Raw genomic sequence first — 15,074 nt, forward strand, 5'->3', positions numbered from 1 at the left:
CTGCGCTTAGAAAGAGATAGCCGTAATCAATGACGTCTAGAAAATTCCGTCTACTTTTGATTTGACAGTTCATATAAATTCGACCGGCGTGCTGTGCGCATTGCTTGTAATTCGCTAAAGATTCGACGCTAAGAGCGTTCTTTGCTTTAACATCTATATAAATATACACCAATCATGACTGTAGACGAAGGAGTAGACATCAGCAAGGCGGGCGACCGCGGTGTCCTGAAAAGGATAATTCAGGAGGGCCATGGCACTGATACACCCAACGCGGGTTGTCAGGTCACTGTCCACTATACTGGGACGCTTCTAGACGGCACCAAGTTCGATTCCAGCAAGGACAGGAACGAGCCCTTTGAGTTCCAGCTGGGGAAAGGTAAAATTTCACTCTTTGATCAAGTTCACCACCACGTGAAACAACTGGCGTTATTAATCAACATTCAAAATGAAACGCAAGAAAAACGCTTTTCACTCGCAATTCAGTGTTCTATTCATTTCAAAATTGATATATTGATTAACTATTTTACATGTCATGTCACTCAAAAAATCTATTTAATATAAAATTCCCAAATGTGACAAGATTTTGCTTATAACGTTTAATGTCATGCATATAATGTAATTTATTCTCCATTGAAGTGTGGACTGATATTTTTATGCTAAGAACCCTGAAAGTGGATTGAATGTGGTACTTTGGGTCAGCGGGGTCAACATTTACATCTCAAAACCCATTTATTGTGTAGCTGAGCACACAGTCAAAGGCAATACATGAATAGGATATGTAGATTATTTTGCATTGAGAGATATTGCAACATAGATTGATTCATAGCAAGCTTTATTATGTCAAGCCAAACATAGTAAATCTCATAGAAACAGGTAATAAAGTACTTTTGTACCAAAAACTGTTAAGAAAAGGTTAACAGTAGGTCAAAAAATTATACAGTTTTAATGTAACAACATAAATTGCTCCTTATTTGCACTCACAAATATAGCTGCATTGTGTATTGGTTTAAAATATTGTAATATGTGGGTACTTCTACAAAAAGTTACATGTGTTAGGCAAGCATATGTTCTATTGTGGTATTTAGATTATATATCACAATAGACTTTGGAGTACAAACGCATTTTATTTCCTGTGTTGTGACTTTTATTTCGGCATTTAAAGCAGGCTTTTATTTTTCTGTGCATATTTTTGACCATTTGTCGCGTTCATATGGGACAAACTTCTTACTAATTGTATGTTATTTTTGATATGTCTTTTTGTACAATAAAGAGTTTACTACTACTACTACTACAAACGGTAGACAATTTCATGGAATCCTCCTTTGAACACTGGTCAAGTCTTTTTTAAACCTTACATTTGTATTATTTCTGGTCAACAGGACAGGTTATAAAGGCATGGGACATAGGCGTAGCCACAATGAAGAAGGGGGAGGTGTGTGTGCTGACCTGCGCTCCAGAATATGCCTATGGAGCCTCCGGCAGCCCTCCCAAGATCCCACCTAATGCTACTCTGCAATTTGAGGTGAATTTATGGCATTGGTTCTAAAAGTGGTACATAAATAAATAGAAGGCATTTATTGCTGTACCCAGAACCATACACTATAAAGTATTTGTACTTAATCTAAGGTAAATCTTAATTACTGAAAAAAGTTACTCCAGAATCCTCATAAAAGGTATAGGCCTCACCCAGTAGAATTTTTGTAGTTGTTCTTCACTTTCTGTTTCATTTTCAACTTTAATCTAAGTGGTACATAAACCCCCAGAATTTCCGTTCATCAGAGATCATAAAGGGGTTCCATAGGAGACATCAAGTATCTATAACCAGACTTTGTTAAATACCAAGTGATATTTTTCTCCACTGTGTGGGTCGAATTTGTCTGAGAAATTGATTAGAGGTTCACAGGTAAAAAAAACCCTGTTTTACAGCATTTCTCAAAGTCTCTTAAATCCCTGGGGGTGGGGCTATTTCACGTCCAACAACAGGACACAAATTTATGTCGAAGGATGGATGTGATTGGTACAAACAGCAACACTCTTAACCTTAACTGTCCATTTTGCCTTTTGTAATAAGGTTTACAAACTGTCAGTTAACAGTGTGGTTAATAGTATACAAAAAATTGGTATTTCAAGATTCTGACATCAACATCCGGTTGCATTTCTCATTATATCATCATACTACTGTAAGACACCCATTTAATGGAATTTAAACTGATGTGAGACATACTAACATTGAATAATTTTACGGTTTTGATTCACTTGTTTTTAGTCACTCGTGCGACATGTATCGGAGAGCCTAACAGCTCGGCCACGGCATTAAGCGACTTGCGACGGCGGCAGCGACAACCGTGGGTGGGAACTAAGGGTCCGATCGCTGCGTCTCGCTCCAACCTATGGTTATCGCTGCCGCCGTCGCAAGTCGCTTAATGTCGTGGCCGAGTCGTAACATCCGAAACATGTCGCGCGAATGACCAAAAATAAGTGAGTCTAAACCGTAAATTATTCAAAGAAACCAATTTGGTAAACTGATTCGAAACCTTTCAGATTGAAATGATCGACTGGAAAGTGGAGGACTTGAGTCCCAACAAGAACAAGGGGATCCTGCGTCACATCATCGAGCAGGGCGAGGGCTTCGACAACCCCAACGATGGAGCTCTGGTCACAGGTAACTTAACCTAAAAACGCTATTTCTTGGGTCATTGGGTCTCTCAGCTCAAGTAAGAATACTGAGCGTTCTTACTCAATAGCCGTCCCCTTTCGCCCGAGGCATTGCGGCCGCGAGTGCGTTTGACTTTTTCCGAGGCACGTCTACACAGATCGAGCTGCTTCGCACGGCAACTTTCTCGCGCGATCTCTGCTGCGCCGGTTTGCGCAGGTCTTAATGGCAAATTTTGTTATAAGATATGTTCAGAGTTAACTTTTATTTTATGTTAACGAAAGATAATACCAATGCTAAGTCTACATTAATTAAATCTTTACGAGCTGCAATGTGGTCGACTTTTTTGATAAAATGACTGACTGTGGTTTCATTATCAATGAGACCTATATTTTTAGAATCACAGAAACCGCATGATGTGCGTGTTTGGAACATTGAGGATTCAATATTCAAATACTATTTAGGCGATATTGAACATATGGGCGTCGTGATAGTTTTGAAGTCTAATAATAAGTTTGAAATATTTAGCTTAGCTATATGTATACATAGAAAACTGTAATTTGATATTATTAATGCTTGAAAGCACACTTTCTCTTCCATAGGACAATGCCCTCATTTCATTGTAACTTCTAACAATGTTTTAGTGTCATGTGACGGAAACATGATATCTACTGACATGTATTTCATTACTTTACAATTTAATTCAGTAACATAAAACGCCTCTTTATGATTACACAATGTATAGAATTAATACTATGTAGAATTTTAGATCTTAGAGCTGTATTCAGATTCTCAACTTGATATGTTTTTGATTACAACCTTGACAAGATTTACAGTGTGACGCGCTTCAATAAGGGCTTCAAATTTATTTAAGGCCAAATAATGGATAAATGATTTTTCTAACTTCTCTGACATGTATAGCGCTATACGTTTTGTGGTTACTAAAATATCAAATACCTATACATACCGCATAATATACGAATCTCCATACTTCACGTAAAGCTTGCACTCACTTAGCGTGGTCGGAGTTTTAACTGAACTTTTACCAACAAAGCTTTCAACTTACTAATAAGTAATAGTTCTCAAAGGTACCCAGGGGTCAAACTTTGCCAGCTAAAAAACGACCTTGAATTTAATTAATTTAGATAGTAGACTAGTCCGTGATTTAGATTGTCGTTCCCTACCGATATCGTATGACTCAAGATGTAAACAAACATTAATATTCCAGTGGAGCTCGAAGGCAAGCTCCTCCCCGACGGCAAAGTGTTCGACACGCGCACACTCACGTTCCCGCTGGGAGAGGGCGCTGACAGCAACGTCTGCGAGGGCGTCGAGCGCGCGCTCGAGAAGTTCCTGAAGGGGGAGAGGTCCCGGCTCACCATACAGCCTAAATACGCCTTCAAGTCTGAAGGTATGTTTAAATTAGAAGACTACTCTAGGACAGCCAGGGTGAGGGCATCCAGGGGCGTTGGGGAAGTTCCTGAAGGGAGAGAGGTCCCATCTTACCATAGAGACTAAACACGCCTTCAAGTCCGAAGGTATGTATAGAAGACAGTGAACGAAATACAGTGACACATGTACTCTCTGGGAGAGGCTGATAGCAACGTCTGCGAGGGCTTCGAGCGCGCGCTGGAGAACTGAGAACTGGAGACCATTAACCGTGAAACTGAACATTGTGTAAACTCTTGAGTTTAACAGAACAAAGAACCTTATTTCTTAAGTCGAAAATTTTAAACAGAAGGAGCAGATGTCCTGTCCACCATTAAGGAAACAAGGTTTACCATCCAGCACAGCCAGTCATTCTTGCCTTTTCTAATCTTGTCTCATTGTAAACCCTCTATTGTCTACATTTTTTTTCTGGTTTACTCCCTGCAATTTTGCACAGGGTGAATTTGCCAATGTCGGTGTTGACTTTCACACGTGAGGAGAATGTTCTGTATAGTAATTTTGTATATTTTGTTTCGTCTACATTTGGGTTGTCACCACCAAATTAATTACTTTTTACTCCAGGCAACACTGAACTCGGCGTGCCAGCCAACACTGCCGTCGAGTACGTCGTCAAGCTGAGCAACTTCGAGAAAGCCAAGGAATCCTGGTCCATGGACGGGCCGGAGAAGCTTGAGCAAGCCAAGATCTACAAGGAGAAGGGCACCAACTACTTCAAGGCGGGCAAACACCAGCTGGCTATCAAGATGTACAAGAGGGTGGGCTCCTTGCTCGATGGTGAGTATAGTCATAGGTAAAGTTGAACAACTTCAAGAAAGCCAAGGAATCCTGGTCCATGGATGGGCCGGAGAAGCTCGAGCAAGCCAAGATCTACAAGGAGGAGGGCACCAACTACTTTAAGGCGGGCAAACACCAGCTGGCTATCAAGATGTACAAGGGGGTGGTCTCGTCGCTTGATGGTGAGTTCATAGACAAACAAAAAGGGTCCATATTATAGAAAGACAGGTTTACCTAGTTTAGGGCTCAGGACACTATTCCTAGACTGTCGAACACTTTTAAAAATGTAATACCCCTCAACTATGTAATAAGCTGCATTTTTGATACCTAAATAAATCATTTTTCATTTTCATATTCAACTAGCAGCCTCGCGAAGCAGCTTGGTCTGCGTAAACGTCCTCGTCCGAGGCAAACACGTGTGTCCATGATGCAACAGACGAGGCACATCTACACAGACCACACCAATTCGCACGTGCTATATCCCCACGAGGCGGCTTATTGTGTGTAGATTTGCTGTTTGCTTTGTGCTGGATAGTAAAAAAAAAAATACAACAATGACGTTGGGCTGAGTCACCATTGCATTCTATGTTCCTATTCTATTGCTTTCCAGATGTCCCTGAAGACAACAGCGTAGAAGACAAAGTAAAAGAGCAAGCCAAAGAGCTCCTTCTCTCCTCCCACCTGAACCTGGCGCTGGTGTACCTGAAGGTGTCCCCGCCGCACCACTTCGAGAGCCGCGACCACGCCACCAAGGCGCTGACCTTCGACACCAACAACGTCAAGGTAAACGGGCTGACCCGACCAAACATCATCAAATCACTATTTAAACTATTGTCCAACCGAAGTTTCTGTGTAAAAACCGTCCAAGTGCGAGTCGGACTCGCGCACCAAGGGTTCCGTACCTACATTTACGTAAAAAACGGCAAAAAAATCACGTCAGTTGTGCGCATAGCGGCAACAGAAATACATCTGTGAAAATTTCAATGTCTAGCTATCACGGTTCTTGAGTTACAGCATGGTGACAGGCAGACAGACAGACGGACAGCGGAGTCTTAGTAATAGGGTCCCGTTTTTACCCTTTGGGTACGGAACCCTAAAAATCATAATTTCGGCCGAAGGTTTGGTTCGGTTTCGCCCGAAAGACTGCCGAACCTTTCGGCCGCGCTGAAACTTACAACATTATGTAAATATTAAAAATAAATAGAAATTATTTAGACGTAAGAGCGGTCTCCAACACGCACTTTTCTTCATATATTTCAAATGAAAGGCCACTGAGATATTTTCAACGATTTTAAATATTTGCATGCAAACGCAGACAGAACATATAGATTTCTCATATTGTCACTTCTTTTTATAACTGTTTTATAGAAATAAATTCGTTGTTTTTTCAAGGGGCTGTTCCGAAGGGGGCAGGCGCTGCTCGGGCTGGGCGAGGCGGAGCAGGCGCTCGAAGACTTCCAGAAAGTTGTGGACGCCGAGCCGCAGAACAAGGTAGGTTGGCAAGGAAACATATGCCACCTACACACTTCGCTTTTTTAAGCGTTTACAATAGCGTTACTACTAGGTACTTAGAGAATATAACCAAACGGAGTGGTCATTAACAGGCGTTCGCCTCTGTCGAAAATAGGCGGCCAATGGTCAACCACATGTCAACCACATGTATGGACTGACGTTTATCTGACATGGCTATGTTTACGTTACGTATACATTTGATGTGCCCCTCCCCCGCAAAAAACGGCAGACTATTTTGTACCGAAAATTATAGACATGGCGTCTCCGTTGGTTATATCCTCTAAGACTAGGTACCACTACTACGTAGGCGTTTTTTATTATATAAACCACGCCGCAAAAGCCGCCCACTACATCATTTTAGTACAGTTGACAATAATTAAATCCAAAAATATATTTAAACGCTTTTGACATTGTCAATAAACTCGTAAAATGTGGCAACACTGTAACACTTTAAACTCTCGCGTTGTGTACACATATTTTTTTCATTATACCAACCAAGACATACAATTATACAAACGGGTCTACCGCGATCTAATTTCATTGTTTTTACCTTAAATTCCGTCACCACAGCTGGTGCAACTCAGCTGAAACGTCGGAATATAAGGTAAAAACGAAGTTATATCGCGGTAGACCCGTTTGTGTAATTAAATATGTAGCAAAACTAATTCGCATCGGTCACCGTCCAAATAGTTTTAATATTTAATACTAATAATATACTAGATATTTTAATGAATAAGAATGACATTGATAAGTATAAGTAGAAAGAATAATACATCATAATTTTTCCTTGGACTCTTCATAGCATTTTTTTTCACTATGTTCTTTTGAATTGCAGGCTGCCGCCAACCAGATAGTGGTGTGCAAACAGGCGATACAGAAGCAGAAACAGAAAGAGAAGAAACTGTACGCCAACATGTTCGACAAGTTCGCCAAGCACGACACGGAGGTAACAGGTCCGCACTCTTACTGGCTTACAATAATCATCCGCCATTTCACACTTCATGTATCATTTCACTTACACTAATGATCGTGATGTTGTTCTATTTCATCTCTCATTAGTAAAATGTGAGACGCAAATACACATTGGACCAAGATATTGGACAGATGGAATACCATCCTTACCATTATCAGGGTTTAGGATTATAAGATTCAGGTACCACTAGCGACATCTGTTGTCACAAGAAATTGTACTACTGTAGTTCCGCCGCTCGTCCCTAGGTGGCGCTAGTAGTACCCTATTTTCTTGATGTTTATAATTATTTGAGTCGGACAAAGTTCACTTTGTACAGACTTTGTTAATGACAAATTGTCAATAAATGGTGACACTTCCACACGTGGTCACGTAAAAGCCGCTGTAGTTAACTTATACTCTGTATCTTTAGGTACTTAAATAAAAGTCAACAAATAATTTGTACATTTTCGGGTAGTTATAACATTTATTGATTAACCAACCAAATACAAAACCACCTGGATCTGTCACTGAACGACCTGACTTTAACCTACATTATTTGATCATGTAATGTTTTCATCTACCTTGACTGGCTTAAGAAGCTATTTGAGGGTAGATTTTGTATACTCTTTTTTAAATACCTAATGATACAGACTATAGACGGACTCATGGTATAATAATATACTCCGCCTGGTACTCTCTTCCGACCACGTGACTGACACAAGCCTACGTCATCATGCGACAGCATAATAGCAAAGAGGATTTGAAGAAGAGAGTTACTGTCATGGTAAATTATGTAGCTACAGTTCATTTACTGCCATCTTTCGACAGAAGATTAAACCTGTTTGAACGCCATTTAACTTTGATCCTTATTCTTTAACTGATATGTGTTAACTTTTTAAATATTAATATTCACGCCATCTACTCGGGCATAGGCTGAAGGTTGTGGCGCCATCGCTCGAAAACATGGAACTATACCTTTGGCCTATAGTCGAGTAGATGGCGTGAATATTAATATTTAATAAGTTAACACATATCACTAAAAGAATAAGGATCAAAGTCAAATGGCGTTCTAACAGTTTTATGTTCTGTCAAAAGATGGCAGTAAATTTACAGTGGCTACATAATTTACTTTGACAATCCGTCTCTATAGACTTTATTCTCTTTGATAATAGTATGCAATAGCGCTACACAAAATGGCAATGTTATTGTGACGTAGGCTTGTGTCACTCTGGGAAGAGAAGACCATGTTTTATTAGACTATGGACGGACTCCAGTTTCGTTATTATAATATTTTTTGTGTCTCACGTTACCCATATTGTGTGTGTTCAGTTGGAGAAGATAAGAGCTAAAGAGGAGGTGGACGTGATCGGGTCGGCGGTGGGCGAGTGGGGCTCGGGGGAGGGGGAGTGGACGGACGAGCAGCGGACGAGGGCCCCAACACACTTCGAGCGCGAAAATCCCAACATACTCATGCTCGACAAGGACGGACAGTTCCAGAATATGTAGACGACATGTGTCATGAGGGTCACACATAGGTTGCATTAGGGGCATTCCATGAAATTGTCTACCGTTTGTCCCGTACAAACGCGAATTTTCGGAAGATGTACAGGTATAAGAGTTTCCTTTTCTATGACAAAACGCCTACGAACAGATAACCCGCCTAGCAGGCCCCTGGCAGTAAATGTGTTAAGATCCTATGCTATGCCTGCGTTAACGGCTACATTGCTTTTATCAAGGAAGCTACAAAGACCATTGAAACAAGTGTCTATTACCGTCCAATAATAACATTTAAGACATATTTCTTACTCTACCGAACATTTCTTATGGGGTTGGCAACTGTCATAAGGTTTGCATAGATGGCGCCATCATAGCTTGCCCCTTTTTCTATGAGATTTGGCTTAAAGGGCTGGCATCCATGGCATAAAATTCCATTAAAAAAAAACAAGTTGACACAATTCTAGGGATAGGCAAGCTATGCTGGCGCCATCTGCTAAATCCTTCGACCGGCCAACCCCATTCAGATTGCATATAGAGCTTTCCTCTACTTAAAAAAATAATCTATGTGTGACCCGTTTAATATTTTAAGTCCAATACCCGGTGATATGACTATATAAGCGATTGGTGACTCCATCTTGTAATTCTTGTGCTATCAGAGCACCAAGACTGGATCTCGAATCACCAATAATATTTCTCGCAGTTTCTTTGAACCTCCTATTATCTAATTAAACCCTTTAACCGCCATAGAATTTTTCATCGAGCGTGCTCGTGTCGCCGGCGGTACGGAGTTACACGACGTTTTGTCTTATTTATCAGACCGCGGCGAAATGAGCTCGATTTTGTGTCTTATAAATCAGACTACGGCGGTTAAAATGTAAAGGTTTTAAAAGCAACCTTAGATGTATGCTGATAGGACTCATTTTTCTAAACTAGCTAATAGGGGGTACGAAAAGAATATGCGTGTTTATGTAAGGTTCTTTATAAGTAAAACAATCACCGCTGCCACGAGCATGGGTAGAGAAATAACAGATACTTTACTAAATCAAAAATGGAAATCCTAAATTATTGTCAAGGCTGGTAGAGCTAGACCAAGATGTCTGCAACGATTGTGATAGCACACTCAGTGCAAGTGTTATTTTAAAACTTCTATGAAATTATGACGTATAAATAACACATGCACTGCGTGTGCTATCAAAATCGTTGCAGACTGATCTTGGTCTAACACTAATAGAATACAATTGAATTTGAAGACTTCAAATTTGTCGCATATGAAACAAATCGCCGCTATACTTACTCAACCTCGTATCTGCAACACTCATTTGATGACAAAAACACCCGTATTCCGAATGAAAGAAAAGCGACATTTCCATCAAATGGTTGTTGCAGATATGAGGTTGAGTAAGTATAGCGACGAAATATCTTTCAGATATTATAATTATGCCGCTCTAAGGCGACTTACACACTGATCGAAATCTTAAGACGACGCGCAGTGTGTGATTCGCCTAATCTTTTGTAATAATGTGCTTGTTATTTCTCAATCTCGCGTTTTGATCTCTGCACCAAAAGGTTCTAAGTTACATTTGTACTATAATAAATGTCGTCTTAACCCATTAGCGCCCATTGTACCCACTTGGGTACAACTAGGTTACGGTGTTAGATTCGATTTTCTACTGTAACTCTACCTAAACAGCATTAAAAAAATGGTGGGTTTCAAAAAGTGGGTGTAGGCAGTGGGGAGACACTCCTGACTTCGGTCGAACTCGGCTCCGTTCGGCTCAGCATTGCTCCGAGCAATTATTAGGGTTGGCACCACTTGACTTCCTTTTGAATGCACGACCACAGATAAGATAATCACTTGAATGTTGACAACCCTAAATAGCCGAACGGGATAGTGCCATATATTAGAAAGGGATAGCATGATTCGACCCTGAACCGCTGTCAAACTTCGGGTTTGTAGGAAGTGTCCTTTCTGTACGGTAGTACTATTATTTTTTCTGTGGTGTAGGCGCTAATGGGTTTAATTCAGTAGTATGGATCATTCCCGAGTGTCGCTGTGTCCCACTTGCTAGGGTATGGGTGTTTTAACTAGGTCTCATCCATTGGCTACGTAACCTAAAAGATTAGGCTATGTAACGAATTCTAGTTACACGATAGGTAACAGTGGTGTTCAATCTCTTTTTAACCCTAGTCCGGGCTGACCGTTCAAAATTGCAAATCTAATATGAACCATGGATCAGTATAACTGGATCAGTCATGAGGGGTGAGGGGAAATGACCGAACGGGATAGTCTTATGTATCTTTCAGTAGTAGCAGCGAAAGCGCTATTATTGTTTGTCCTTGTCACAGTCTCACATTTTTTTTATTCCCCACCGTAAGTTTAGTATGGGTTATGGTTGGTTATGGGTATGGTGGGCAACAAATAAACTCGACCAATCATCGTGTCGCATTGCGTATGTTCTGTCCCTCTCGGATGCACGCGTATAGCACATCTATAGGATCCTACCATCTATTATGTGAACAGTATTCCATTAATTGACCGAAGCGTTAGCGAAGTGCTCCGTTTCGGGCTTGGGCAAAAATGCTTTCGTGTGTTCGGATGTTGTCTACAGGTCGCAATTCTCGCCGAAATGCTTCAATTTAAGCAAACAGGTAGTTTTTTATAGTGTCCGACCGAAACATGTTTTTTTGCCGAAACCGAAACCGAATGTTCGGCTTTGGCTCTAGTTTCGGCCGAAACCGAAACCGAACCTTTTGTAGACTTGTTAAAATCGTTTAAAAAATGTCATAAAACCGCTTTTACACACATATTATGTAGCTGTCAAAACCCAATGTCCTTGAAATTGATGTTACTTAAGCAGTTTTTTAAGTAAATTACTAGAGTTGGACCAAGGTAATTTTGCAACGATTTTGATAACACACGCAGTGCAAGTGTTATTTTAAACGTCAAAACTTCTATGAAATTATTATTTGTTGCACTGCGTATGCTATCAAAATCATTGCAGAATTTTCTTAGTCTAACTCTATTCATTCACCAGTCAAGCTAACATGTAGATACAGGGTCAACCAAAAACGCGAGCGCAGCGCGCGCGAAATTTTTTGTTAAAATATCGCAAGGCCGGGTACCGATCTTCACCTGGGCCTAAAATTCCGAAGTGCCCCAATGAGGCGAACTTTCATGCGAAGTCAAAGCCGTGCTTCAGGCTTCAGGATAAGTAGTTGAGCACAAACTCCAACCAATATCCATTGTATTAAAAAGCGAGATATTTCCTTGAGCGCTGGTGGCCTAGCGGTAAGAGCGTGCGACTTTCAACCCGAAGGTCGCAGGTATAAACCCCGGCTCGTACCAATGAGTTTTTCGGAACTTATAGGTATACGAAATATCATTTGATATTTACTATTTGCTTTTCGGTGAAGGAAAAACATCGTGAGGAAGCCGGACTAGTCCCGATAAGGCCTAGTTTACTCTCTGGGTTCGAAGGTCAGTCTGATGGCAGTCGCTTTCGTCAAAACTAGTGCCTACGCCAATTCTTGGGATTAGTTGTCAATTGGACCCCAGGCTCCCATGAGCCGTGGCAAAAATTCCGGGATTACGCGAGGAAGATGATGAGTTTTCTTATTATTCCTTTGCCCAGGCCCAGTAACATGCGACAGTGCTATCTCATTTACTCCGATACAATTAGACAGTGTGCGCGTTATAGGTATTAACAGCCTCTTAAGACTGCGTCTAGTGGCGCCCTCATTAGTGGAATTGTGTTTTGATAATAAACCAGTTAATTACTGTACCTAATATACATGAATCAGTATATGTAGGTACATATTAATATTGTTGTCCTATTTATTCCCCAACTTTTGGTCTTTGTCACATAGTTTAGTTTCATAGTACGAAGTACCATTTCGTAAGTTTCGGCCCGGCCGAAAGGTTCGGCCGTTTTTTGGCCGAAACCGAAACTACAGCCGAGACATGATTTTTTGGCCGAAACTGGCCGAAACCGAAACCGAACCTTCGGTCGGACACTAGTTTTTTATCGTTTTGTTGCGTAGCCAATAGACGGAGGCCCTCGTAAACCTGTCATAGGGGTTTAGTTGTATTGTACATTGCTGATTGTATATTTTCGTGGATCGAATTTACGTTAATAAAGTGTTAAATAAGATAACTGTGTTTCCGTATTTTGTTTTAGTGTATTTAACCTTTTCGCCGCCATTGACTTGATATAAAGTCAGTACATTTCCTGCTCCACACACCACGACTTGATATGTTATACAGATGTAGTTTTCTCGGAAACGTTCGTAGTTGTCATGCTACTTCAGTCAACCTCAGTACTTTTTGTACCGAGACTGACTGAAATAGCAAGACACGTTCGTACGTTTCCGAGAAAATACAATGGAAAATAATTATGCACTACATCTGTACGGGTTTACGTGCAATTTTTGACATTAGATTGATGACAATTTATTACCTACTTCATTGTCGTGGCGACGAAAAGGTTAATGTAGTTTTAACCTTGCTTGCTTGTTTGCAGTTTTGACGTCAACGCAAAATCGTGACAACGACGCCAAAGACGGCATTTGACGTCGATCGTTTTTTGATGAAAATTTACTCAATAACACCTTACTTTTAGGTTGGCATTATTTATTCACAAAACTAAATTTTACCTCTGTGGCGTCAGTGGCACGGCAAATGGATGCGCCGTTTGGCGTTCAAAAGGTTAAATTCTATCCCTCATATTCCTATATCAATGCAGTGTTGTTGACGTTGGCTGTTCCCCCATCCCCATACGATTATGCTCATTGCTAAGAACATTTTAATTCTCAATGCGTTCGCTCATAAGACATTTTAGTTCATCGTTGTTCGTTGAGACTACGAATAGTCAAAAATAGTCAATCTGGGCTACATTTCTATTTTCATTTCATACTAGACTTCTGGGAACGCGTAATGGGTGTTGAAACCCCCGAGTGCCCCCATAGATGTTTTATGGTGGGGTGTTGAGTTTCCCAATTCCTCGCTAGATGTCGCTGTACCGGCGCCATAGTAAGGCTACATCGCGGTGTTAAGATTTTTCCTGAATCAATGGCGTCTCTCTGTTAACTTTTGAGTGTTATCGCTTCTCGGCCTTTTGGCTAAGATCAAAGTGTAGTATCTGTTCTTTTCAGCTTAATATCTGAAAGTTCCCTCACTGAGGGACCAGTATATTAAACTGATTTTTGTAAACCGACGGGATGTTCGGGGCTCGCTCCACTCCCGTCACGGGTCGGCCCGGCATTGCAGTGCCGCCGGGAACGGCCCACATAATACAATTTTAAAATGTAGGTATTCTTGGTATGATTGATTTAATATTACTGGCAGTCATTTCATTGACAAAGCGAAGTGCTGGGCCGTGTTGCATAATAAACTACAAGCGGAACTCCTTTTCTAATTTCACTTATTTCTGTTCTAGAAAAAAAAAAATACTTCTATGAATGAAAATATTACTTTTATTCACAATGAAAATACATTTAGTACCTACTTGGTGAGATCAATGACAACAAATCATATTTATAAAGTGTCGCAAAACCTTGTCCTAAAATACAACAATCAATTGTGAGTTTTACTTACGTTATGTTATTCGAAACTTATTATAAATAATCTGCGGCAGGAGTCATAGGCCTGTTATCGAACATCGAACTAAGATATTTTACAGTTTTTATTTTTTATATCATAAGTTAATTATTTATTAATATTCTAATAATGAATATGTATAAGGTAATAGTGTTGGTAGGAACTCGATTCTTTTGAACAACTTGAATCGTTTTTACGCTACTCTGTATATGAACTGTCAGTTAACAGTGTGGACGATGGTACATAATTTCAGAGTTTTCTTTAAAGGACTCAAGTCTTTACAAAAGACTCGAGTCTCGATAAGATAAGTTTCGACTTAATGAATAGAGTCGAGTCTTTTACCAACCCTAATATGGCAAAAAAATGACAACTAGGTTAATTGTGTTTGATTGCTTACACTACATTGATCAGCTAAAGTCTGTCAAAAACGGAATGTTCCATTTAGGCGGTTTTAGTCATTTCAAATACAAACATTCCTTATAATATTAATCTCCCACCTCGATTAAAATAAAATAACAGCTATTCAGGTAATATGTAAACATTTTGTACTAAGCAGGGTCGTAATTTTTATCATTCTTCTTTAGGTACAGTCGACGTCAAAGATATGTTTACACTTTTTGTCTTATTACAAAGGAGTAAGG

General features: G+C 40.2%; 1 protein-coding gene and 1 non-coding gene across 3 annotated transcripts; both read left to right on the top strand.

The window, feature by feature from the left end:
• Nucleotides 1-62: 62 nt before the first annotated feature.
• LOC134806101 (FK506-binding protein 59) lies at nucleotides 63-8,863 on the top strand. 2 transcript variants are annotated; one of them, XM_063779376.1, is made up of 9 exons: nucleotides 63-376; nucleotides 1,380-1,522; nucleotides 2,542-2,662; nucleotides 3,882-4,064; nucleotides 4,664-4,876; nucleotides 5,487-5,659; nucleotides 6,269-6,367; nucleotides 7,224-7,334; nucleotides 8,670-8,863. In XM_063779376.1, the coding sequence occupies exons 1-9, from the start codon at nucleotides 175-177 to the stop codon at nucleotides 8,844-8,846; spliced, it is 1,422 nt and encodes a 473-aa protein (XP_063635446.1). In that variant the 5' UTR covers nucleotides 63-174; the 3' UTR covers nucleotides 8,847-8,863. The 2 variants fall into 2 exon arrangements, with proteins under 2 accessions (XP_063635446.1, XP_063635447.1); XM_063779377.1 differs by having other exon boundaries at nucleotides 7,224-7,341; nucleotides 8,670-8,760.
• Nucleotides 8,864-13,935: 5,072 nt separating this feature from the next.
• On the top strand, nucleotides 13,936-14,128 carry LOC134806174 (U2 spliceosomal RNA). Its single transcript, XR_010146471.1, has one exon. It is a non-coding gene; the product is annotated as a U2 spliceosomal RNA (small nuclear RNA).
• Nucleotides 14,129-15,074: the final 946 nt, after the last annotated feature.

The sequence above is a fragment of the Cydia splendana genome, chromosome 2 (assembly GCF_910591565.1).
Source record: "Cydia splendana chromosome 2, ilCydSple1.2, whole genome shotgun sequence".
NCBI lineage: Eukaryota > Metazoa > Arthropoda > Insecta > Lepidoptera > Tortricidae > Cydia > Cydia splendana.